This window comes from Blennius ocellaris, assembly GCF_963422515.1.
Source record: "Blennius ocellaris genome assembly, chromosome: 2".
NCBI classification, from domain to species: Eukaryota; Metazoa; Chordata; class Actinopteri; order Blenniiformes; family Blenniidae; genus Blennius; species Blennius ocellaris.
Genome location: NC_137651.1, coordinates 4,721,528 through 4,747,251, shown reverse-complemented (window position 1 = coordinate 4,747,251; position 25,724 = coordinate 4,721,528). Strand labels below are relative to the sequence as shown.

General features: G+C 43.2%; 1 protein-coding gene across 4 annotated transcripts in view; it reads left to right on the top strand.

Moving 5' to 3' along the window:
• Nucleotides 1–25,724, top strand: part of aplp2 (amyloid beta (A4) precursor-like protein 2) — a 76,422-nt gene that overhangs the window by 47,987 nt on the left and 2,711 nt on the right. Inside the window, exons 4-17 of one of the 4 annotated variants that reach the window (XM_080512714.1) lie at nucleotides 1,262–1,374; nucleotides 4,324–4,538; nucleotides 4,732–4,928; nucleotides 5,183–5,350; nucleotides 7,000–7,133; nucleotides 9,621–9,695; nucleotides 10,027–10,185; nucleotides 11,186–11,314; nucleotides 16,012–16,111; nucleotides 16,801–16,974; nucleotides 17,678–17,713; nucleotides 19,888–19,970; nucleotides 20,981–21,058; nucleotides 24,934–25,089. In XM_080512714.1, coding sequence (XP_080368840.1) covers nucleotides 1,262–1,374; nucleotides 4,324–4,538; nucleotides 4,732–4,928; nucleotides 5,183–5,350; nucleotides 7,000–7,133; nucleotides 9,621–9,695; nucleotides 10,027–10,185; nucleotides 11,186–11,314; nucleotides 16,012–16,111; nucleotides 16,801–16,974; nucleotides 17,678–17,713; nucleotides 19,888–19,970; nucleotides 20,981–21,058; nucleotides 24,934–25,089 — 1,817 coding nt within the window. The remainder of the gene's footprint in view (nucleotides 1–1,261; nucleotides 1,375–4,323; nucleotides 4,539–4,731; nucleotides 4,929–5,182; nucleotides 5,351–6,999; nucleotides 7,134–9,620; nucleotides 9,696–10,026; nucleotides 10,186–11,185; nucleotides 11,315–16,011; nucleotides 16,112–16,800; nucleotides 16,975–17,677; nucleotides 17,714–19,887; nucleotides 19,971–20,980; nucleotides 21,059–24,933; nucleotides 25,090–25,724) is intronic. The other 3 variants (XM_080512715.1, XM_080512716.1, XM_080512717.1) reach the window with 3 other exon arrangements.

The window sequence follows — 25,724 nt, the reverse complement described above, 5'->3', positions numbered from 1 at the left end:
CCTCTGGTATATGACTGTGATGAAACGTCGAGGAGCTGGGAGCTATGAATTATTAAAGCTTGTCCTGTTTTTTCTTTTCTTTTTTTCTTTCTTTTTTTTAAAAATCTCATCTCGTCTCATCTACTGTACTTTTTTCAGACGCACCGGGTTGGGAATTCTTCAGACTTTAGCTGTGGCACACGTAAACAAGCATCAATACTAACCTCATAAATATTGCAATATCATCTAGGAAAATGGCAACATTTTAATCACCAAAATAAATTACTCAGTCGTAAAGATTATTCGTGCATTTCTTAATGATGCATTAAAGATTTCTAGCTTTGCGTGAAAAGTCTTGTCTTAAAAATGACTTTGACAATAAATTTGCAACCTAATCCATTTTATTATTAAATCAAGAAAACCGTATTTTTGTTCCTGCAGCACGCTAGCGATGCAGTTGGCTTGCTCTGGCGAGTACACTCTCTAACTATCCCGTCAGAGGGCGCGAATACGCTGACCTTACCGTACTGTACGCCTGCTAGAGGTCACCAAACAAATCTGACCGGTTGAAGCAACAGTTTGATTTACACTTATTTTATGCTGCAGAGGCCGGCAATGACCCTGGCAACAAAAGATTGCTGAAATGTGATTGGTTAAATTCTTTTATATGAAAGCCACACGTTTGGAAGCAGCGCAACCAGGGGGAAAGCTCAGAGAGGAAGTAGGCAGACCATTTGGACTTATTTAATAGATATTCAGCAGTCTGTGTTTTTATGTTTTTTAGGCCAGCAGCCTTGCCGGCCCTGACGGTCTGCCACTGCTTGGTTTGATTCCAAACGTTTGAGTCCATTCTGTGTGGAATACTTCCTTGTACGTGGGCGGCTTTTCTCCAGGTACTCTGGGGTCGGCTCCTCCCTTTGACTCCTTCCACAATCAAGCAGCTCTGCTCTGGCACATGGCACCACGAGAGGAAGTACTTCCTCCTCTTCGCAAGATGGGCATGTGTTGGTGGAGCCAGTCCAGCTCACACAGACACAGCAGATTCTGAATGCAGCTCCTATGATCTAATATTCTCATGGAGGAGAAACAAGGAAAAGCTGGATTTTGGACAATAAACTTTGAATACAACATTTTTGGACCGAGACCCATGTGAAAGTGCTGAAAAGCTGTATATTATGACCCCTTTAATGTTTTTCTCGAATGATTTCTCTGTCTAATTCTTTTTCTTTGCGACACATCAGCAGTGTGACTAACAAGCGGTCCGTGTGATTTTGTGTTTCAGTGGGCGAGTTTGTGAGTGACGTGCTGCTGGTGCCAGAGAAATGCAAGTTCTTCCACACGGAGCGTATGGACATGTGCGTCAGCCACCAGCAGTGGCACGGGGTGGCCAAATCGGTAAGGAAGGAATTACTTCAGAGGAAATGGTGGGCGGCTGCATCACTGGGTGGTGGAAAGTAAATAAAATCCTGTGGGAAGAGGAAGTCGGACGAACTTTATTCTGCTGTCATTTCTTCCTATCGGACTTGTGTTGCTTGTCTCTGTGATATCTCTCCACATGTCGAGGTGAGCCTCTGATCACAGGCTGACCACCGGGAGCCCTCACATTTCAGCTACCTAATGAGATTAGTGTTGTGGCTATAATGCCGCTAATCCCCCCTCGGGGGGGCCACTCTGACCATGACAGGCCCATCACCGAGCCTCTCCTCTCATCACTCCCCTCCCCTCCTTCCTCACACTCCCAAACTCTTCCTCCTCTTTGCCACATATTACAAGTGCCAGAACCTGAGTGTCATCTGCAGCCTCAGATAGCGTGACACCCAGAGGCAGCGGCAACCTGCAGTCGATGACAAATTTGTTACACCGAAGCAGTGATAAATCTCACCAGTGGGAGAATTGGGGTTTTTAACAAAAAAAAACGACTCCAAGACAATCTGTCTCCATCACCACCTGCCACTGAGATGTTTTTAAAGCGAGGCAGCTAATCCTCGACTGCTCCGCTGGAGTTTCTCAGTCGCAAACATTACACTCAACTTGTGCTGGATCCCTGTAGGAAGTGCGGCCTTGTTGAAAAATAGCATGTCACTTAAAGGACCGCATGACTTTTTGGGGGAAGTGCGGCACATTAATCACTCTACTCTGTACGTGACAAGAGAAGTAGCTCCATGGTGTGTGGATGGATAGAACCGTTACTGCAGCACCGCTCCAATACCACAACCAGCGGGTCAGATTGTCGGGGGGAGTTCCTGATTTGTAAACAGATTTACAATGATAATAATATACAGTTATAATGACAGGTTGCCACAGTTATATTATCCACCCAAGCCTCAACACACACACACACACACACACACACACACACACACACACACACACACACACACACACACACACACACACACACACACACACACACACACACACACACACACAAACTTGAGTTCATATAGTGTGTTCACAAAATAATAGAATCGAATTGTTTCATTGTATTAATTAAGTAGTTAGGCACAAAATACTTAACATTATTTTATCAGATTATGTAGATCTTGGACATGACATGATGTCCAGAGTGTATTTGTAATATAGACCGGTGCTGTAGTAAGTGAGTAAGGGACTGAACAGCTGGTGGATTTGTTGATGATAATATTTTTTCTGGTTTGAGCAGATTTAAAATGAATTATTCTACTATGATAATATGTTAAATGAATCATATACATTTATTCTAAAGCATTGCCATAATCATTTTATCAATGCATCCATTCATGTTATGTTAAAGTCGCTGTAATTGCATACACAATGAGGAACATTTTCTAAGTAAATTGGCACAAAGTATTAGATTTAATCCTATTTTATCAGGTTACCTCTTTGTCATTCAGACTCACAGATGTGAGTTTATGTTCAGAGATGATTACTTTCCGCTGTTCTGAATCACCTCGCCGACTCTTCAATGACTGACATTCTCCCAGTCGTTCTCAAACAAAAGGTTCAGCGCATACAGCACTTTGTTCCTGGATTAGACAAACAGACGAGAACAAACAAAACGTACAGAGCAGAAAGTTGTGAAGTGAAATGATCAACCACCAGCATGTCTTCTCATTTTAAACTTGAACCCACACCCTGTTCATCATGAATGATGTAACAAAAGCAACTTGTTCTTCGGCTTCATGCTCAGCTCAAAGATCAGAGCATTCACCTACGTTCAATTTACATGAACAAATGGTATTTTGTTTCTATTAAAAATGTAGTTTATTGTAATAATAGTAAATGTGTCACCTGTTCTCTCCGCTCTGTGTTGAAAGGCCAGCAGTGCTCTCTAAGTAAGGCTTTAACCTTGCAAGTGAGCTCTGCCAGTGTGATCTGTCCTGATAACACTCAGCAATGTTACTTTATTTCACTACAGCAATATAAAATGTTTGTCAACGCAATCTAAAATTAACCAGAAGGTTGGAGAAGGGAGATAATTTCGCTCCCTGTTTTCTTTCTGTCTCATTCGGAGTATCTAAAAATAGCATATAAAATAAAAGTCATGTCTGTAAAACTGTGGGTACGCTCATTTGCACAGTAAATTCACTTGAAGAATCAGAGACGACCTAAAGACGTGCGTACCTCGATCCCGCTTTTAACACGCCTACATTTAAACATGTGCAGAGCAGCTCATGAATGTTGATGAGCGTACTTGAGGCTGTGCCTTGGTGATTGTCACGACACCAGAGGGGATCGCTGTGAATTGAAAATGTGATTTCGAAGCCTCAAAGGAAAATCTGATTGGCGGCATGTTCCTGCTGCGTTACTTGAAAACAATTAAAAACGTTGAGAAAAATTGTCTCGCTGTCAGAATCTTTCTGTCCGACTTGAAGCGTGGAGATTGCAGCTCTGCGCTCACAGCGCAGCGATCGCTTTGTTTAAGTTAAACAGGGTTGACGTTGAAATGAATGGCAATTTATATTCCCACCTAATATCGGCACGTTCAGTAAATCATGCCCTCATCCAAAGTCACTTCAGCTCCGGAAGCGGCGCCGCTCCCTCAGTGGCAGCAGTGTGTGGAACCGGCGTTACGTGAAGCGTCTCACATCGTGTCGACAGTCTCCTCCCGTCTCCAAAACACGTGTGCACACGTTTCATAGTTTGTGTTCATCTTCCAGTCCACTTTGTTTTCACTTTTTCGGGGAAAGTGACGGCCGCCACATCACGTGATTCTTGTTGTTGCAGTTCTTTAACGCTGCTTTGACGCAGCAAAATAAACAAATGTCACCGTGACAAAACCAGAGTTGCCCATCGTGTGTGCAGTGTCACGTCCTGTTTTCATCCCTGACTCTCTCTCTTTTTTTTTTTCTTGTGCCCTCTCAGGCTTGTTCCACGACCTCCATGGTGCTGCACAGCTACGGCATGCTGCTGCCCTGCGGCATCGACAAGTTCCACGGCACCGAGTACGTCTGCTGCCCTTCCACCCGCAGCGGGGAGGCCTCCCCACCTTCCCTGCCCTCGCAGGAGGACGACGAAGAGGAGGAGATAGAAGACGAGGAGATCGACGACCTGGAGGAGGAGAAGGCCGTGCAGAGCAGGTGAGCTCAATCGTGGTCGCGCACATGATGGCGGTGGGATTACGGCGAACCTTTTGGAAGGGCAGGGTGGTATTAGCGGCCATCTGGATGAATTAAAGTTGGGTGACATTGATGTACGGCAGCTGCAGGCCCCGTTTGATAAGTCACTCCGCCCCTTTGCTCAAACGCCTCCATTTCCTCCCGCTCTTCGCAGCGAGAAGCCGGCTGATGAGCGGCCCACGCAGAAGGAGGAGCCGGTGGAGGAGGATGAAGATGAGGAGGAGGAAGACGAGTACAACTACGTCTACGGGGACGAGGAGGTCGACGACGAGGATGACGAGGACGAGAAGAAGGAGAGCAGCAAAATGGCAGAGATCCAGGATGAGGACAAGACTTTACAAGAAGTGAAAGGTTTGTGACGTGTCACTTCAGATTACAGATCACATTAGTGTTATTTTGTTTGAAACGCTCAGACCTTTGTCATTGAGTAAGAAGAAGTCACGTTGCCTCATTTGCAGAAGACGCAGCAGCTGCTCCAGACGACGTTTGACCATATTAGTATAAAAAGTGTTTGCGGGTAGTTTTGAGTGTTTCCTGTAGTTGAGATTTGAACTGAAAATGGCGCCCCCAGTGGCTGGATGATCTAACCAGCTGTCCCCCGGCAGCGGTCTGCACCCTGGAGGCCGAGACCGGCCCCTGTCGGGCCTCCATGCCCCGCTGGCACTTCGACTTGAGCCAGAGGAAATGTGTGCGCTTCATTTACGGGGGCTGCGCCGGCAACCGCAACAATTTCGACTCAGAGGATTACTGCATGGCCGTGTGCAAGCGCCTGAGTAAGTCCAACGTGACGGAGGCCGGCTTGACCGCTCTTCCTCCCTCCACCTCCTCCTCCTCCTCCTCCTCCTGCTCCTCTTCCTCCCCTCTCTCTGTGTGTCTGTGCTGCAGACACCCTGCACAAAACACCTGAAGGTCACACAGGCTCCACCGATCTGACCTCGAAGCGGAGCACCTGCTCTGTATCTTCAACGTCTCTCGAGTTAAATCATGACAATCGTTTGCACCACGTCACCACAACATTCACTCCACATGCTTTGTTTTATTTCCCCATTTACATGTCAAGTGCTGCAACCAAGTAGTTTGAATTCATCCGTTGATCAAAGAAATAAGAAAATAAATTCATCAAACTTCACTAGAACCAACAGAGTTCATTACAACCATCCAGCTCAGATAGTTGATAATTAGGCCATTTATAAGGTATTTTATCATAATTCAGAACAAGGATACACTATAAAACTCGTTAGTCATTTTTGCACAAGTAGTTTTTTTTTTTACAAAATATTGGTTCCTTGTTTTGTCATACTCGATATCTCAGTTACCAAAAGTTACTTGTCTTTCACTTCTTCATGGATAAGTGCGCTTCTTTGGCGTGCCATCTATTTGAACACGTCCTCGACCTTTGATTAGAACTTCAACACATTTGAATCTTTTTTTGTGGCGAAGCAAAAAGAAAAACATTTGATTTGAGGTTTTATTTCATTATAATATCACTTAATGTTTTGCAACACGGACATAACGTGCTAAATGTCCCCGTGTGGGATGAATAAAGACTTCTAACAGTTTATGTTTGAAGTAAAGCCACTGTTCAGCGTTATAACAAGACTAAAAGGACATACGTGTCCTTATATTTCATTGTTCAGACTTTGCAGTGTTCTTCTCTTTCATAATTCCTTCATGTGCATGCTGACTTGACTTTTCACAGCTTTCTGTTCTCTTTGTTTGCTTCTGTCATTTCTTACTGTTTGTTGGCTCCACCATCACAAACCCATAAACACATGTCAGTTAGCACCTTTTTTTTTTTTTTTTTACTCATTCTTTGGCGGTAATTTTTCATTAAAAACAGCTCATGGCCATTAGACTTTTATTTTCACATTTTGAAAATGACTGATTATATCAGCTGAAGCGCTCACGTTTGGAGCAGGAACTCTGGATTCGTCTGTTTTTGATGGCGATGTCTCTTCCTGTTTGCAAAGCCGGAGTGTTGTTGTTTTTGCACGTGGCGGCGGTTGCTGGAACTGAGCCCTGCGTGACTGTACAGCGAGGAACCCAGACCAGAGCCCTATGGCCTCGCCCCGAGATGACCGGGCTGTCAGAGGCAGCGATATTTCCATTAGCGCTGGAGATACATTCTGTCAGAGGAAAGCCGATGGGAAGATGAAAGGAATTCAAATGGAAAGACTGTCAGATTCTCTTAAATTTATCCGACTTACTAAGTGTGGAGGAATGCCAGCGAGAGGGCTGCTTCGGCGAGGATTTTTGGTCCAACGCCGACCTGCGGCCCTCCTCCTCTCTTTGCCCCTGTCGTCTGTCCTTCTTGGCCTCTTTACCTTGTGTGCTCGGATCAGCTGCCCCCGCCTGCCTGTCGGTCCGTGTCGTCGTCAGTCCGCCGCCCTGACCGCTTGCCGTCCGTTTCCTCAATCCGCAGTCATGCCCCCGACTCCTCAGCCCACCGACGACGTGGACATCTACTTCGAGACCCCCGCCGACGACAAGGAGCACAGCCGCTTCCAGAGGGCCAAAGAGCAGCTCGAGATCCGACACCGCAACCGCATGGAGAGGGTGAGTTAGGCCGCTCCAAGGAGTTCAAAACTTTAATTCAGAAAAATAATGATCATCTGAAGATGTTGGTGTGAACCTGCCGTGGCCAGAGGGTCACGTCTGGCTTGGCTTCCTCACGCTGGCTTCACGTAGAGTTCATTGAAAGGTTGAATCCTGGTTCTGGCTGGAGGGTAAGTCTAACGCTTTAATGCACTTGGATCATGAAGCTCTGTTGAAAGCCTGATATAAAGCTGCTCATTATAAGTTGTGTTGGAACTTTTGAAACATGCAGGATGTGTAGGAATTTACCACCCCTGGTCAATAACACCAAATCAACTCACCAGAATTAATATCACAGTTTGGTGGATCCATTTATTTAATCAATAAAAGTTAACTTATGTAATTATAATGATAAGTAATTTCTTTTTGCATTAGTTTGTTTTTGACCTTGTGTCCTTCCAGTCAGGTCCTGCTATGATCAGTCTGGGTCAACTTCAGTTTGAAAGTCAGAGAAGTGAAACTGATACTTCGACGCTACGTTTCTGTTTCAAATCCATTGAGATTAAATAACGTGATGTGGCTTTGCCATCTTGTGTTTATAAATCCTGAACTCCCTTTTGGACTGTGAAAGGCCTCTGTGGGTGTTTATTTTCAGTCAGTCAAAACCCTCCATCTGAAACTCTGAATGTTTTTTGTAATATTTTGAATGAAAGAGTCATAGCATGGACAGAGAAGTCATTTCCTTAGGGAATTGATAAAGTATGCTTTTCTTTCTTTCTTCCTCCGGTTGACTCTCACAGGAAGAGGACCCAAACACAGACAAAAGGCTGTATTGAAAAATAGTCTATTCTTCCTGAATAAAAGATTATTTATATGGAAAACCTTTTTTTTTTGGCTTTTCTAAATTAATAGAAAATTCACTTACACTATTGACAACTTAACATTTTTAAATCAGATTTTTCTTTCATGAGACAAACAACAGTCTATCGTCCCTTGAAATGACTTCACACGGCATAAAGATAAGATCATGAAGACTTTTTACCAGAGTTGAAGTCATGCCGAGTCTATCTGGCTCATTACAGACTGAACTTGTTGTCTTTTCACTGACATGCTCTACCTAATGCAACATTCACGTGACCATCGGATTCTCCGACTTCCTGTATCGTTAATGTGTTCTGCAGACTTTGCTTGATTGACTTGTTTTCATCTTAAAATGTGGAAACAGCCAGGATAAAATGGGTTTGTACTACCAGAGTGTTTCAGCTACAAGCTGACAGTTCGTGTGAAGTTTTCCTGTCAGGGATTCAATGTTCAGTCTATTTACACAGCTTTTTGAACATGGCATTGTTCCAGCCATGTGTTTAACTAATCATTGTCCTCTTGTGTTTGATTACTTCAGAGGATTTTAAGTTAAAATAAGCTTTGGTTTCTTATTCAGATGACTTTGATTGAGATTTTTGTTTCTGTGGCTGAGTTGTCCATTATATTTGACTCTAAAAGAGTTCAGGCGATTAAAACAGGTGTCATGGCTCCTCCAGGTTGTGGTAAAACTTAAAAAGCTTCTACATCCTGTTTTATCAACAGTAAAGGTGCAAATGAAGTTGTTGCTGTATCAGTATTGACATCTTTATTGCCACTATTCTGTTATCTGATCTGTTGTTGCAAATAATTTACAACAATAGGAATAGTTTGTGTTTCTTAGGAACGCTACTATTTCTCATTGTGGAAAATGGAGAAAAAAAATGTATATTACATATATTCTCCAAGAGTTTAGATTCCATTAGAAGATTACTTTAAAGTACTGTCGCTCGCTGCCCAAGTTAGTTCAAAGCCAAACGTTGCTGGTGGGTTCTTTCAATTTTGACAACAAAAAGAGAAGGTCATGTCCTCGGACTTCCTCAGCTCTATTTATTTTACAAAACTGAATATTTGCACTTTACTTGCTGACTCAGCACCACATAAACGCAACATATTATTGAATGTTTCTATCTAATTATACCTCAAAAGATATCATCTCACGTAGTTTCAAACACCATGGAAAAGCAAGTCATATTATTGAGGACATTTTAGACTCTGGATCTTGAAATCAAGACAATCTTCTGGGAATGTGGGCCCGTCTAATCGTCAGCTAGTGGCTTTATTTTCACTTCGACATTACAACAGCATGAAAAATTGCTGGACGCGTGACTGAAATATCAGGTGCGCTCAAAGAAAGGTGTCTTCGTTGTTGCACTGAGGTGCCGGACGTTATTAACGAGCCATACGGCCTGTAATATGCTGCTTGGACGGCTGTAAGGTTCATACACTTGTGGGAAGAGCAGGCAGCATCGAAGCACGAGAGCCAGGATACTTGGAGAGAAACCAGTGAGGCACACTATATAAAACTATGTATCAGAGAAAGGAAAAGGAGACAAAAACACGATTTTTGTACTGTGACTCAGCAGGTGCAGCAGGATCATCTTCAGTGTGGCTTCATTTCCTCTCCTCTCCACTCTTGTCTTTCTCTAGGTAAGGAAAGAGTGGGAAGAAGCTGATCACCAGGCAAAGAACCTGCCCAAGGCCGAGAGGCAAACACTGGTCCAGGTACGACACCGATCCTTCCCTCCCTTTGTCCCTTTGTTTGGAAGAGATATGATGGCTTACAGGCCCCGGGTCCCTCACTCCCTGTTCCATTAAAGATCCCTTTTCCCTGTGGCTGCCCTATCTTTATCACACTGAGGCTAAATTAGGGCACGGGCTGAATGGGGAGACTTCTAAATGAGTCTCTGAGTCCCTCGACAAGTCTGGAAGGCGTCATGAGGGAAACCAAGAGCTTTTTATTTTTCTTATTTTTTTAAATTGAAGAATATGAAAGTGAGCCACACGGTTTAAGGTGTGTATACATATTTATATATGATGATGATTGTGTTTGCAGCACTTCCAGGCAATGGTGGAGTCCCTTGAGGAGGAGGCAGCCAGTGAGAAGCAGCAGCTGGTGGAGACTCACCTCGCCCGTGTGGAGGCCATGCTGAACGACCGCCGCCGTCTGGCCCTGGAGAACTACCTGGCTGCCCTGCAGGCCGACCCCCCCAGGGTACACACACACACACACACACACACACACACACACACACACACACACACACACACACACACACACACACACACACACACACACACACACACACACACACACACACACACACACACACACACACACACACACACACACACATCTGTCAGACCGCACTCGGCTTTACTCCACTTATGGCCTGTAGCTAATCTCACATCCTGTCAAAAGACCCTCTGCCAACTTGCTATTCATCATGAGGAGAATGGATTACTGCAGGCTGGGGAAGAAAAAAAAAAAACACATTCAAAAATCCTCCATAAGCACAAAGTCAATCACATTTGAACCTGCAGCTATAATCCGTGTGTCGTGTTTTTGTTTTTTTTGTTTTTTTTAACTCCTTTTTATCTAATTGTGTTTTGATCCCTGAGCCAGCACACTGTTTGGCACTCTGTGTAAAGGTGCCGGTCGCCTCTCCAGCCAACACTGTTTGGTTTGCTACCAAAATAAGCAACGGTTTGAATATTTTGATTTGGTCCTCGGTTCAGAAGTAATAACACAGCCCTGACTTCAGAGCTGTAATTTTGTATCTGGAGTTTGTTACACCTCCAAATATGGGCGTTGCATCATCCGGCAGTGTGAAACTATTTCTGTGAGCGCCGCAGTAGATTTGATGCTACGCTATATGCGGTGGATAGACGTGCACCTCGCTCGTGATGCTCTTGTCATCCTGCCTGCATATCTGAAGCCGGGAGGAAGACAGCCATTTTCAGTTCATGTCCTCAGTTGCACAAACTTTCCTCATACCTTACATCTCTTTATTTATGTGACGATTAAATGTTTGAAATCAAGCCTGCATTCCATCAAATGTGAACCGTTTGAATGGGAAAATTGAATGGGATCTGATAGAAACACATAGCAGTGGTTAGCTGTCACATCAATGAAGTTCCGAGTTGGAGATAGTTTGATAAATAAGTGTGAGGCTCATTTACACCATCTGACCCATTTTGGTTTTTCTTCTCAGCCTCACCGCATTCTGCAGGCCCTGAGAAGGTACGTCCGTGCCGAGAACAAGGACCGTCAGCACACCATCCGCCACTACCAGCATGTTCTGGCTGTGGATCCCGAGAAGGCAGCTCAGATGAAGTCACAGGTCAGCGTTTCTCTTTTTTCTCTACATGTATACCCATTATCATTGACTTCAGTGAAAAACAAGGCTAATGTTGCTTGATTTGTCCCAATGAGAACCATAGTAATAAGCAACAAAACTCAAATATATTACTTACTATTCTTAATAAAAGCATCAAATTGACATATATTAGTTGTGACAACCAACAGTCAACGATGCAGCTTATTTCACCTCGGAGAAGAATTGCTGTCTTTGCTTATTCTGTGGAGAAAGAAAATCCCAAATTTCAAATCTATATTCATCAAGACAAGCATTCAATTGCCTTATTTCAGGAACTACAACTAACAACACACACATACACACCAATCCTACGATTGCTTCATTTGACTGGAGAAGAATGTTGTCATATAGCTTATTCCAAATTCCAGTTATTGTTATGGAAAAACAAAACATCCCTTTGGTGTATTTAGAGAGCTTCAGTCTTTACTCTTTAGTATTTAAGTGACGAAAAGCTTAAATTGATATGTTTAAGGAGTTAGAGATGAAGCCCAGCGATGCAGGCACTTAATGGACACTCTCTTCATTTGGTTTAGGCTAAAGATAAGGTCAGCACAGTCTTTATTTTCTTTTTAAAAATTCCAAATATTTACCAAGGAGCAGGGGAGGTGCTTTGTGGAGGAGGTATTTGGAATGGAGAGAGTCGCACATAAACTGAGAAATGGCTGAAATGGAGTGAAACACAAGAAAAGCACACACACACACACACACACACACACACACACACACACACACACACACACACACACACACACACACACACCTCACTTACCTTAAACTAACTTGACTTTGGTGAAATTGGCATATTTTCAGTGGAAGGATCCCGACTATTTCACATGTATTAATGAAGGAAAGCATTAAATTGCCATATTTTGGGAGCGAGGAACCGACACACACACACACACACAGCTAACACTCATTCCTTTTTATTTGACTGCGGTGTGAAACGGCCATCTTATTGCTCATTAAATTGTCATATTGTAGGTACTAGAACCAAGAAATGTTTTGGCAATAATGATTTAATAGGCAGTTAATCATTCAGTAATGTATACTCTCTCATGCGTTGTAGAGTTTACTTGGCTAATGTTAATATTTTAAGGGGCTCGGGAGCTGATTTTAACAATGAAGACATCTTGTATTAAAGGCAGTGTCTCTAAATGTGAAACCTCATGCCGAGCCGCTTCAAGAGCTCACCCTCCTGTTGGTGCTCAGGCTGGGGAGGGATAATGATGTCTCAGCCTGCTCCTCTCTGCCCTGTTTCCAAGTGTGTGGGAGGTTGAAAGAGTGTGTGTTTCTCTGAGCCGGAGCCCAGGAGGAGAGCGCAGCCTCATCTGATGCGGGGAGGGAGGGCGTTTCATTCACTTAAGCCCCAGCCAAAGATTAACATTGCACTGGTCTTGTGTAACGCCGGACTCCGAGCTGCTGCTCGGGGATTTGGCTGGAAGCTACTCTATTAGATGTAGTCGCCCCTGTGTGTCAATGCCCTTCGACACCGTTTATAGCTATCCTCCACTGTTATGTACAGATATCACAGCAGATGGATGAAACAGCCGCGTCGGGAGGAGTAGGAGGAGGTGGGGGGCAGGAGGGCTGCTTTTTAGACGAAAACTTGGATCTGAGGAGGTGATGAGCTTCATTGCCTTCTTTCACTCTATCAATCCACACATCCAGATGTTGCGTCTGTCAACACGTAAAAAAACAGAACAAAAGGATCTCTTGTAAACAGGAGTCATGCTATGATTTTTATTGTACCTGTGTAATGTGACTTCTGCAGGTCAGACTTGTCCACGTTTACCTGCACTCGGTTGATTCCTGCATTAGAAATAGCTGGGATCACAAACATTGGGACGCGTCTTTGTTACGATAGAGACCGTTTGTCAGACAGCAGCAGTAAGGCGGCAACATGCGTCTTAATGGAAAAGGTGCAGCGTTGCCATCTGTCGCTGGCTGCGGTGCACTGCAGCCGTGTGCATTGAGATTAAAGCAGTCAATCATCGTACGGGGAGATAAACACCAGTTACCTGCCAAAAGCTGGGCAGCTTTGTCAGTGGCGGCTTTTCATAGTCTGCCAACTGCTCTGGCAGCAGAAATATGGTAATGCTTCCTCTCTGCAAACATCATACTGTTGGTCGAAAAACAGCCATAGCGCCTGGATACGCAAAGTTTTGTATTTCTTTCTTCAATCAGAAGACAGTGGGGTTTTTTTTTTTTGTGGGTTTTTTTTTGGGGGGGGGGGTTTGCCAGATTGTGATGTGCTGCTGATCATTGAGGCTGACGGGCAGAAGATCCTGTCAAGTCGGTTCACAGCCTCAAAGCTGATTTGAATATTACATGCAGCAACTTGGTTTGTGTCTGCATGTCGGCCGGCTGCAAGCGAGTCTGAATTCATCTTGAGAAATGTGTTTTCCCAGAGGAGGAGCATCTCTGTGACGGTTCTGTTTACATCTGCGAACATGAACCTGACTCTTTGGCCCATTTACATTCCGGGTAGAGAGAGTTGTTTGCCCCCATGTTTGAACTGTACATTGATTTATTACGTTTGGGTAAAAATTGATGGTGGTGAGGAACTTGACCGTTTGGGAAATACTCAAAGTCAAGCTGCTGTCTGGGCTTCTTTGCCCTCCATCTTGCCATCATAAACCAATGTGCCCTGAGAGGGAAATAATATGAATGGCTGGTTAAAGTTCAAAGGTTAAGCAAATTAGTTTTTTCATTTATACCACTGCAGCAATCGTTAAAACAAGAAATCAAGGTTTAACAGGCAAATTATCTTCTCTATTGTCTTCCCCTTCATTTTCGTCCTCTACTTTGCCTTTGTAGTCGCCTTTTTGATCGGATTGTCCAATTTTCTTTTCCTGCTTACGCATATTTCTGAATTTTAATCTCCGTGTTTGCATTGTGTCGCTGCACCTCCTGCTTCTCTGTGAAAATCTCCAAACAGGAGAGCTCAGACTGTAATCTGCTATACTTATTAGGTGATGAAACTTGACAAGTGGCAGTAAATGGAGGGATTTAGGTGAGATTTTACATAAATACTGCCGGCATATATGGTAATGCATTCCTTGTAATGTCTGTGCGTGGCTGCGTCTCAGCTCATGGAGAACTATTCCAATCCCCAGGTTGTCGTTGCAGTTCAATCCCTCATCTCACTCTGTCCATGTTGGAAAACACTTACTGTATTTGCACTATATAATAAGTCACTACAATGTCAATACATTCCAACCTAAAACATCTTAAAGTATGTATCTTTTTATATTCTTAATGTAACAGTTTTAGTTTTGAGTTGCAGCAGAGACGAACTGTCTAATACTTTCACTGGTTTGAGTGTTGCAGACAGGCCAAACACAGTAACTTTGTACAGTTTAGGCATGGTGCAGCATGTACTCGTACATAATGGCAACAAGGACCAACCTTACAGATTGACATTGGCCTTGGGCAGGTTCTTCGTCTCACGGTTTCCACACCGGTTGCCGTCGGTCACACAACTCGGTGCCTGACGACACACTGCTCAATCTGCCTGTGAGCCAGTGTCAGAAAGGTCATTTCACCCAGATACCAGTTGTGCTCCCTCGCTCCCTGAACGCTGTCGTCGTGTTCAGCCATCCGGGAGAGACTCACAGTCGAGCCGCTACTCCCCCACATTCAGAGGAGCCAGTTGAAGTGGTTCATCTGATTAGGATGCCTCCCGTTAGACGTTGACCATGCCTGGTATGACTGGGAGGAGGCCTACAGGTTGACCCGGGACTCACTGGGGAGATTACATCTCTGGTTTGGTCTGGGAGCAGCTTGGGGTCTCCCCAGAAGAGCTGGAGGAAGATACAGGGAAGTGCAGGATTCTTTGTTCTCCTTCATGTGGGATGATTAGGAAAGGAATTGGACGACTGGAAACTTAATCTACAGCCATACAGTTAGGTCTTTATTAAATTCACTATGCTTTATGGTGATTGGTTTCCTTTCAGCCCTCTGGAAGTGAGAAAGAACATTTTGTGGCCCTTAAAATGATCAAGGGTTCTCAGTTTGGGCTGTTTTAAAAGAAAAGTCATGCAAATATTTGAAGGTTCGTTTTTAAAAATGGAGTATAAAGCTGGTATTTGCACATCAAAGGTTATATGTACTATATCTGTCAACTCTTGTATTGTCTGAGGTTTAAGATCATCCATTCATTCATTCATCGGGGCAGTAGTGCCCTAGTGGTAAAACAATCAGACTTTGAGTTTGCTGGTTTGACCCACACAATGGACTTTTCATGGCTGTGGGCCCTTGAGCATGACCCTTAACCCCATCAGCTCCCCGGAGCTCCGTAAAGTGGCTGCCCACCACAGTAATAAGGGTTAATGCAGGTAAAGAAGGACTTTCCCCAAAGGATTCATAAATGATGATTAATATTATTATCTTCTATATATCTTTAACGATCTTGGTGTAGATGGGTGCTGATTCAACCAGATCTATCGCATGGCGAACAGAGAAAGACATTTGCACACATTCACAGCAATATTCAATTCAGACACACCCATTAATCTCAAAGTGGCGTTCCCAGACAACCAGGGATATTTTCACTATGAGGCAAGACTGCAAACTACTCAACACTATATGTGTTTCAGCATAGAGTAAAATTTCGGTTTTCGGTGCCTGATTGTTTGCAAATTATTTTGTTTCTCAACCAGGTGATGACCCACCTGCGAGTGATCGAGGAGAGGATGAACCAGAGCCTGTCGCTGCTCTACAAAGTACCTTATGTGGCCGAAGAGATTCAGGATGAAATCGGTGAGCTCCCGTCAATGTTGGCTCTGTGCAGAGAGATTGAAATGTGATTGAATTTGCACATGTGCCCGGCAGATAATGGTAATACAAGATCTTTGATCTGGTTTTCATGTATATTCATGTCCGGTGTCTTTTGCAAGCTGACATAAAAACACAGTCTGCTCTTTTTCTGAGAGGAAATACAATCATTACAACATATCAGGCACGAACCAATTATCAGAGGCAGAGGAGAGGCCTCTAATTTCCTCAGTGTGCATTTGCGGAGGGGAATGCAGCTTCTATTCCCCGCTCACCAGTCTTCATTTTTACAATTGGATCTATAAGCCAGAAGCTGGATTTGGAAAGGCAGGCAGGTAGTGTCCGGCTCATTTTAATATTTTGCTTTTGGCTTCATTAAAGGAGCCGTGGTTCGCTATTGCAGTGCGGATAAAAGTGGAGCGGGTGCAGTGACAGAACTGGGTCACAGCTTTCACCGTGCTTCATTCTGTTGGGAGTTATGTGGATTTACACAGAAAATAGCTCTCAGAAAAATACTAATTGGTAGTTAGCACAAATGAGAGCTTACATTTCTCACTGTAGCCTTGTGAATGTTTGGATAAGAGCAGAGTTGTCCGGAGGCGGGGGGGGGGGGGTCGAAAGGTGATGTCATGTGAGAGGTTGTCCCATGCTCCTGTTGTTTTTTTCTTCTGCAGACGAGTTGCTCCAGGAGCAGAAAGCTGACATGGACCAGTTCCTGTCGTCCATTTCTGAATCGCAGCCTGACGTCACGGTCTCGTCAGAGGAGAGCGTGGAGGTCCCTGAGGCCGAGGGCAAACCCTACAGGCCCATCCAGGTCACGTCCCTGGGGTCCCGCTCGGAGCCAGAGGGTGAGCATCTCCGGCTCCACAGTCACAGACACTGCCACTGTGTGCAGAACAATAAGTCACTCACATAAATCTAGCTGAAGGACACTGGTGACAAAGCACACCGGCCCTGTTGCGCAGTCGGAGAATAGGCGTACAGTGTATTTTATGTCCATGTAAATGTGCCGTGGAGCCATGGATTGAGAGTTATCAGTGCCTGCACATTTCCCTGTGGCCTCGCCTTCAACACAGCGCCAGTCAAGTTCAGATAAAGACACAAAGCCTCGGATTTTGGCGCTGACTTAGAGCCAAATGCTCTGGGAGAGAGAAATGAGCAGTTATGGTTTCTATTCTTTATCACACTGCTGCCAAACAAAAGATTGAATCCTCACAGAGAGAAAAGTGCTGAATGGAGCACTTCCAGTCAGATTGAAGGCAAATTACAAGTAAATCCCAAAGGAAGAGTTCATTTACACGCCAGCAGCCCAGAGGCCTCAGACAGAACTCGCCAATTCCAAAATGGCTTCTTTCTTCTTCTTTTTTTTCAGTTTCATTATTTCTCGAATTTCTATTTTCCGACTCTTCTCAACTAAACTCTTTTCCCGATCTATTAACACAGCTTGATAAGCCTGCCTTTTCTCTTCTTACCTAAGTTTTCTGTCTTCTCTCCTCTCCTCCCTCCGTTTCTTATCTTCTTTTTTTTTCTGTTGCTCATTCTAATGCCAAGGCGATCTATCAGACTCCCCACGTGCCTTCAAGAAAGGTTGGTGCCTCTGTTGCGTCTTGTTTTTCTGCCCCATCCCATCACCCCAAGCATTTTCATCTACTGTTCTATTCCACTGTTCTTTTTCCTTTTTCCCTTTGGTAATTTGGAAATCTCACTCTTTCTCTCTCTCGCTCTCTCTCTCGCTCTCTCTTCATCAACCATTTCTGTTTTATCCAAAGCCATCTTGTAGTTGCTTCTCCTACTTTTTTCTTCTTTTTTTTTTTTTGCCTCACACGGGCAGCATGGTGTGATCTTTTGCTTTTCATCATACTGGGATTATCGCTTCATGCTGAACGGTAGAGGCTCATAGCTTCAAAGCCTGGTAGTCGTAGGTCGCAGCCGGCTCCCTGATCTCTCACAAAGACTCCTCGGTCGTCTGTTTGCTGTCATCCCGCCCTCAGTGCATTAGTCAAAGCAACTTGCTTAATTATTCCAACGCCCACACACTCATTGTCCTCATCAGTCGCCCTCTTCCTGATAGGAGCAGTGAGATTTAGTGTCCCAGTCTGTGGCTCAGTGTTTCCGCTGCTGACCTGCAGACTGATCTAAATTGGTGTAATTTATCCTCCAGGGCCGGAGACGGAGACATGGTTCCATCACCTGTTTGGTCTGATATGGGTTTAACCTCTTCTGCACACACAGCGATGTCCTTCGCTTAGTGTTGAATCTAAATCATTTATTGATTTTTATCCAAATGCATCCACAACTTGTGGAACTCTGCACCTCTGCATGAACTATTGATTTGTGAAGTAATTTGAGCTGCAGCGAAGGATTATTTTTTACGATGAGTATACCAAAACTCCTCCTACAAATTAAGTTAGAAAGATTCAAAAAATAGGTTTACAACCTACAAGAAAATTAGTTGGGGTCAAAAGTAACATTCTGAGTCAGCTGGGCAGGCAAAGTCACTCAATAAATGGCATTCATTCATTCTGGTGATTGACACTTGAAATAATGAGCGAGCTGCGCAGCGTTTTTCTCTGAGAGATCACTCGTTCTCTTGCTGCTGTGCGTTATTGCTGTCGCCTGAGATATCATGTGACACCCCGACATCACCTCTGCTGTGTGGCACAACATTGTTCTTAATCCAGAAACAATCGTATTACACTTCAGGCTCTTACTGACTGAGCCGCAGTCGCAGGAGAGCCGATGCAGGACGGTGTCCTCGCTTCCACCGTCTCCTCTCGGGTCTTTGAAGCCACATCACTGTGTGTGTATTAATAGATGTTTCACGGGTTTCAAACTGTGCTGCACTCTTGAAGACCTCTGAATGAATCCCTGCAGTGGTACAGTGATGTGAGGGAAGTTTAAAATGGCAGAAAACTTATTTGTAGGGTGTGGATTGATTGACATTTATTTCAAATGTGTTAACTGCAAAATAGAAAACACAGAAAACACAACCAAAGACTTTTATTGTATCATGGTTAAAGTTTGCATGTAACTTTATTGATGTGTCAAAAGTATAATATACAAATTAACACACTTGTGCGTGCGTGTGGCAGTCAGACACATTCAAACCCTCCTCTCAGTCACCTGTCAATAGATGATAACCTGATCTTTATCATGCTTGCCTTACAATAGCTGAATATTTAATCGATCATATTGACTTTTTTGTAGGGTGTTTGTGTGTGTGCGTTTCCTGAAATAAGCCAGTTAATTACAATATGATCATATAATATAATAATACTGTCAAAAATATTATCATAATAATAATTATGCCCTTTTTATTCAAATTGTTCACCTGGTTTGAATGCCTGCCTTATATTTGTATCTAAATATATTTAATGAGCCTAAATATAGGATAAAGAAGGAAACTTAATTTCAGAAATGAGTATAAATGTGGTGAGTCCGTGAGTTGGAGGTTTGCTGAAGAATCACAGCAATGTCTTTGAGAGGATCTTTTTCGACGCTTTGCGTCGTGTTCACAGTGCTCCCACTGTGCTGACGGGAAGAAAAGGCTTTGTTGTCACCAGTGCACTGAGGAGGCTGATGCCACAGCTGTGAGCAGGACCACTGGATATCTCATGTGAAGCTGTCCAACACCAGTACCACCATCCCTGTTTGTTTGTTTGTTCGATTGTTTGTTCGTGGGATTGAGTGTTTCTTTGAGGTCCGGTGTCATTAACAGTGTTTCCTTTTCTTTTTCTCTTATCTTATTCCACCTCTTTCAGGCTCTGCCATGTCTGGTTTAGACGGTCTGATAGGAGCCGAGGAGAGAATCATCAACAGCAAAGCCAAGATCAGCGAAAATGTGGTGAGAGCGTCGCTGTCAGTCTGTGCTTTTGTTGGCGACTCTGAGCATTTTCTTTGACTTTCTTGCCCGTCAACGCTTGAACTGAGAGCAGCATTGTTAAAGCAGAAACACCGGAGGACCACTGTAAAGGAGCTGACAGACGAATTCTTACCACTCCAACCTTGGGTCGAGGCTGTTGCACTGATTAATATTAATAAGTGCACGCAGCGCTTTCACACGGCTCTCTTAAGTTCAGCTTTTAATGAGACAGATTGTTGCCATAACTATGCTGTCATAGTTTCAGCAATCTCACACTTGGCTATTTGCGAGTCTATATTTGGCATTATGCCAAGTGACCCTCCGCTTCAGATGAACTCCACGCTTTGTTCAGCCGTCATCGCATGTTATTTTCCTTTGCCAGGGACACGTGGACTACTTTTTCTTCAACTGCTGCTTGTGCTATTGAATGTTTGCTGCTCTGCATGTTAATCAAACACCGACTGCAAATCCGTGGTATTTGTGCTTCTGTGTGTCAGCATGCCAGATTGTAAATTAGGTGCACGCCTCCGTTTTGGGAATGCCAGTTTTGTCAGGACGGAGCAGCCGGTGATTACTTTCAGACTCCGGACTGCTTCGTCTCTACAAACGGCAGATTTTTTTTGTTTTTTGTTTCTGCCTCCTGAACACATCCACTTCCTCCCACAGCACTTAATTCTTCAGATTAGAGCTCTCAGTAATGAGAGGCTGATAGTCTGTTTCCAAAGACTTGTTAAGTGTGTGCCTCGAAAGAAAGTCTGTTGTCGATGCTTGCAAACCCCCCACCCCCTCCCCCTCTCTCCTTCCAGTCTGTACCAGACAGCTCCAAGTGTATCGTCACCCTGACACAGATTATCCCTACAGTTTACTTCGCTGCACATTCACACCTTCTCGCTCTTTGCCTGTCTATATCTCTCTTTCTATCACACACACACACACACACTGTACACACACTGTGGTGAGTGTAACCTGGGCTCCCCTGTCTGTGTTGACAGGTGATTGATGAGTCACTGGATGTTAAAGAAGTGGTTTACAGTGCAGAGAGAGTCAGCGTTATGCATGATGATGAGCTGGTGAGTATAGCGGTGCCCTCCTCTCTGGGGATCATTAGCGATCAGGAGTCGGGGAGAAGATGAAAGAAGGAGGGAGTGTGGGGGTGTGCAGAGATACCACTTCTGCACATAAGAATGGTGTAAAACTTTTTGAAATAAATTAAAGAAGCAACAACTGCATTAGCTCAGAGCCCTCATCCCCCATCTTATTTTTCTGTTCAGGACAATATGTATTTTGGTTATTTCTGCATGGGTGCATGTTTATGTGAATGTATCTGAATGTACACATTGAAAACTATCTATTCATACGGTGAATGTCAATCCACACAAGCTGAGTGTGCTCAGTTTATGTGTAAGAACCGGCAGTGGAAAAACTCCCATTGGCTGTCCTCATATGACTAGTTTGCGTCATATGCGCCAGATTATATTGTGCAGACAAGTGCAGGTGACTGTGGCTGTGTTTTTATTTTAAAGTGGCCCGATCTTTTCCACGTTGATCCACACACATGTGCATGTGAACACTTTATTCACCCGTTAGTTGTGTTGTACAGACATCCAGTCTCCCTGATACACAGCGGATTTACAAGCACAACGGGAGAATTAAGACTTGGATCTTCTTCAGTCAATTTATTCCCCCATTACAAAGCAGCTTGGAGAAAGGTTAATCTCTGAAAGTGATATTTTTCACCTGCGCAGCTCAGCAAATCAAAATGCTCTACGTGCGGAGCAACGGAATTCAATTTCAGGCGTCCGAATTAGTCGTTGCTTGTATTTCAAAGGGAAATTCTTGTGTGAGTCGACTGAGGCGCTAATCTTATATCTTTCCATTATTACTATTGATCGTGATAACAATTTAGTGCTGTAGCGATCTACGAACACAGATTCAGACTGCTGCATCGAGCCGGCTGTATTGATCGGGGCAAAAAATCTTCGCTATGAAATTTCTAATTAACGGCAATCACTGCAAACACATCTCCCCGAGTCAGTAAACACTGACAGCAGTGGTGTCTGGAAAAATCCCTGCCGCTAATGAACGGAACAGCAGACTGAGTTTAACTCAGCTGTTGATGGTGTGTTCACGACCGTTTGAGGCTCTTGTCCTTGGAGCAGTTTGTGATGATGCAGAATGAGCAGCGAACGCGACAATAAAATGTTAATTTAGTTTTCAAAATCTAAAAGTGACAAGTAATCTTATTGTGATAATTGTTTATATTTATTACACCAGATCAGATGCACTCATCCAAAGTGTCTTTTTAAATTTAAGACATCCAAATGATTATGGAAGAAATTAACAGAGAAAATTTATGAGAATCAAAAGCAGACTTGTGCAGTTATGGGGTTTTTGGAAAATTCCATTCTTTCTACTAGACTTGACCACATATAAAAGCCTTATAATAGACTTTTCCTCCTTTTGATTGGTTGCAAAAGTAAACCAATTTTTTTTTTTTGAAGTGTTATGCTCAGTGCTTTCATTTTAGAAGGTTTCTGCTATTATATGCTGGTGAAAATTCCTGTGCCTGCCGGTGTTTGGCTTCACTGTAATGTTTTGACAAATCAGAGATTGAAGATCATGTCCACAACCTTTTTTTAGAAGCATTCTGGGAGCCACTGTTTTTAAAGACTCCCACTGAGGCATTTAAAACATCATCATACTGATAACCAGGACTCCAAAGACTCAACAAGGGTTTTTTTTTTTTTGTTATTCAGCTAAGCCTGTACTTGAAAGTCTTTCTTCCCACTTCAGTGCAAACTTAACAGAAAAAAAACCCAACATGGCTGCAGCATTCACAGATCAAACATTGCAATGTCTTAGTTTCCAAATTTAAAGAGAAAACAAGCAGAAAGCAGGCATAGCAAAATGGTTTTGTAGATGAACAAGTTCTTGTCATTCAAGTGACAGACTTATTTAGTTTTTGAATAAAGTACACAGTGATAAGAAAGACGACCACCGGCTGCAGACCGTGATGCACTCAAAACGGTACCAAAAATCTGTTTTTTTTTTAATGTTTCATAACTGTGTGGATTAAATGCCAATTTTATCTACAATGACTGTAAAAACTCACATTAATGACAAATACATGATGTATTGAAAACAATGGCAGTTACTTGATTTGGACAACGGCTAAGCAAAAACAGAATTTAATGCATTTTAGTTGGATTAGTTTTGTGTTTCCATTCATTCCCAGCATTGCGCTCAAAAATGTATAAAAGATACTGAAGATCTTATGATATAAACCCACAAAAAGGTTTATGAAGGCTGGAAGCAGTGGACACACCAGTGGGGGAAAAAAAGGCTGACGCCTGTCACATCCTATGTTGAGTCCGTTTGCGCCGTGTCGTGTTCATTGTTTATGTTCACGCTTGTCAAGTCGGGTTGGAATAAAATGCTCCATTTTGTGGAAGCGTGAAAACTGCCGTCTGAACTCTGGTGGAGTTTGACTGATGTGTAAACGCTGTGTGGACTTAAAAAAAAAAAACAAAACAAAACGAAGCAACCAAATACAGGATGGGGCAGGAGTCTTGAACCACTTTGCTTTTGTGTGACGAAGAACAAAGGTATTGCAGCTGCTGTTTTGCCACCTTTATACACGTTTGTGTCTGGTGGAAAATACCACCACAATATTTATTCTGCACAAAGCATTGCTGTGGAAGTTATGAAAGTTAGGTTGCACAAAAGCAGGCAAAATGTCATATTTGTCAACCACAATTCAATTGGAATTTTTATGCAGATTAATACAATCCAGTTCAGTAAATGTTTTAACCTTTAATGTGGGAAATCTGGCTTAAAACATTTTTTGAAATCAAATCTTTGATGCAAGTTGCAATGACTAACTTTGGAGGCCGTTGTAAAAAAGAGCAGCTTAACAGACAAGATGATACATATCGTCATGAAAATCTGAAAAAGCAAGAAGGAATTGAATTGAATAGCTTTATTGCCACCATACATGGGGGCATGATGAAAATAGAAAGCGCTGCCACTGAACACTGTAATGGTAACAAGCTAGATTAATAACAATGAATAATGTACATGGAAATAAGATGAAGCACGATGAACACAGTGCAGTGTGGGAGGAAATACAATCAAGTAAAAACCAATAGTAATGGGCAGGAGATTGCATGTAAGCAGCTTTAAAACAATCTGCCAAGCGTCAGACACCTTATCAGAACTGCCACATCAATACACACAACAACTCGCAAAGGCCACGACGCATTAAGATTGCATATAACTGAGACAGTGATAGTAAAATGTAACAAGTGAGGATGAGACGACAGTAAAACATCAGACAAGAATGAAAAATGAGCATTCTAAGTATTGAGTGAAATAAAACTAGATTAAAATACATTTACTGTGATAAATAAAGCAAAATCCAATGTTAACGATCTGGTAAGAAAACAGGATGTTTATTAAATTAAATAAAGACAATTGAATAAAGTGTAAGAAATCTGTAAAGGTGTTTGATAACAATAAGAAAAACCGAATGAGCTAAAATTGCCTGAATGAGTACAAAAGCTGTGTTTCCTTCCTGTGCGTCAGACTGGATCAGAGCCCGCCACTCCACCTTAAATCAAACGGTGCTAGAGTCCATTTGGAAAGTGAGACCCCCTGCGGAGCCGGTCTCAACCTGCGAGTTTGAGGCAGAGCAGAGTTCAGTACAGCCTGAAATGAATTGCACTAACGGAGCCATCACAGCAGAGTTTTAATCAGACCTGCCAGCTGTGAACACACCCCGAGTGTCTATTCATCACCAGAGTATTACACCGCCGAGGCAGCTGTTAAACGATTGAACTGGCTTCATTATTACAGCAACAAAAAAAAAAAAACCTCCATGTTTAGTCTCATGCCTGCTCTCTTTACGTGTGTCGTCTGCTCACCGCTCGCTCCGTCTGCCCGTCAGGAGACCTACCGCCCCCTGGGAGAGGACTTCAGCTTCGGGAGCAGTGCGCTGATCGGCCTGCTGGTGATCGCGGTCGCCATAGCAACCGTGATCGTGATCAGTCTGGTGCTGCTGAGGAAAAGGCAATACGGCACCATCAGCCATGGCATCGTGGAGGTAATCAATCGCTCTCATTTTGTTGGTGTTTATTTGCGTTTTCAAGCCGCTGAGTGCAGTTCAAAGTGCTTCACAGGGGGATTGTTACAGTGATTAGAAGAACGAGAGAACAAAGGAAGACGACAAACAGGAAACACCAGACAACAATGACAAATTACCATGGATTATCAAATCGATGTTAAAAACAGTTGAAACGTAATGTTACACTGGTAAATGTATTTAGAGAGCACCATTCAGACGCAAGGCAATTCACAGTGCCTCACAAAGAAATGAAAGCAATACAGTAAAGCGAGCTAATCACTATTTTAATCTTAAGCCATTAAGAGTATGAAATACTTTCAAACGTCTCACATTCTCTCACACACACATCCTTTTCAGTGGATCGGCTTTGCGCTTTGTATTTTCACGTGCAGCAAAATTCAAAGATAAAATAGTCTGTTTCACGTTTCACAGCTTTTCGCACGACACGTCATCATTACAATTACAAAACATGTGGTTATGATTACGCTTATTTTTCTTCAAGAATTTTGCTCCAGAAACAAAGAAAATAACTCATTTAGAATGATAACTAATGAGGATGATGACGGCATTGTTTTAACTGGTTTGACACGCTTGCTGTATGATGAATGAGTTTG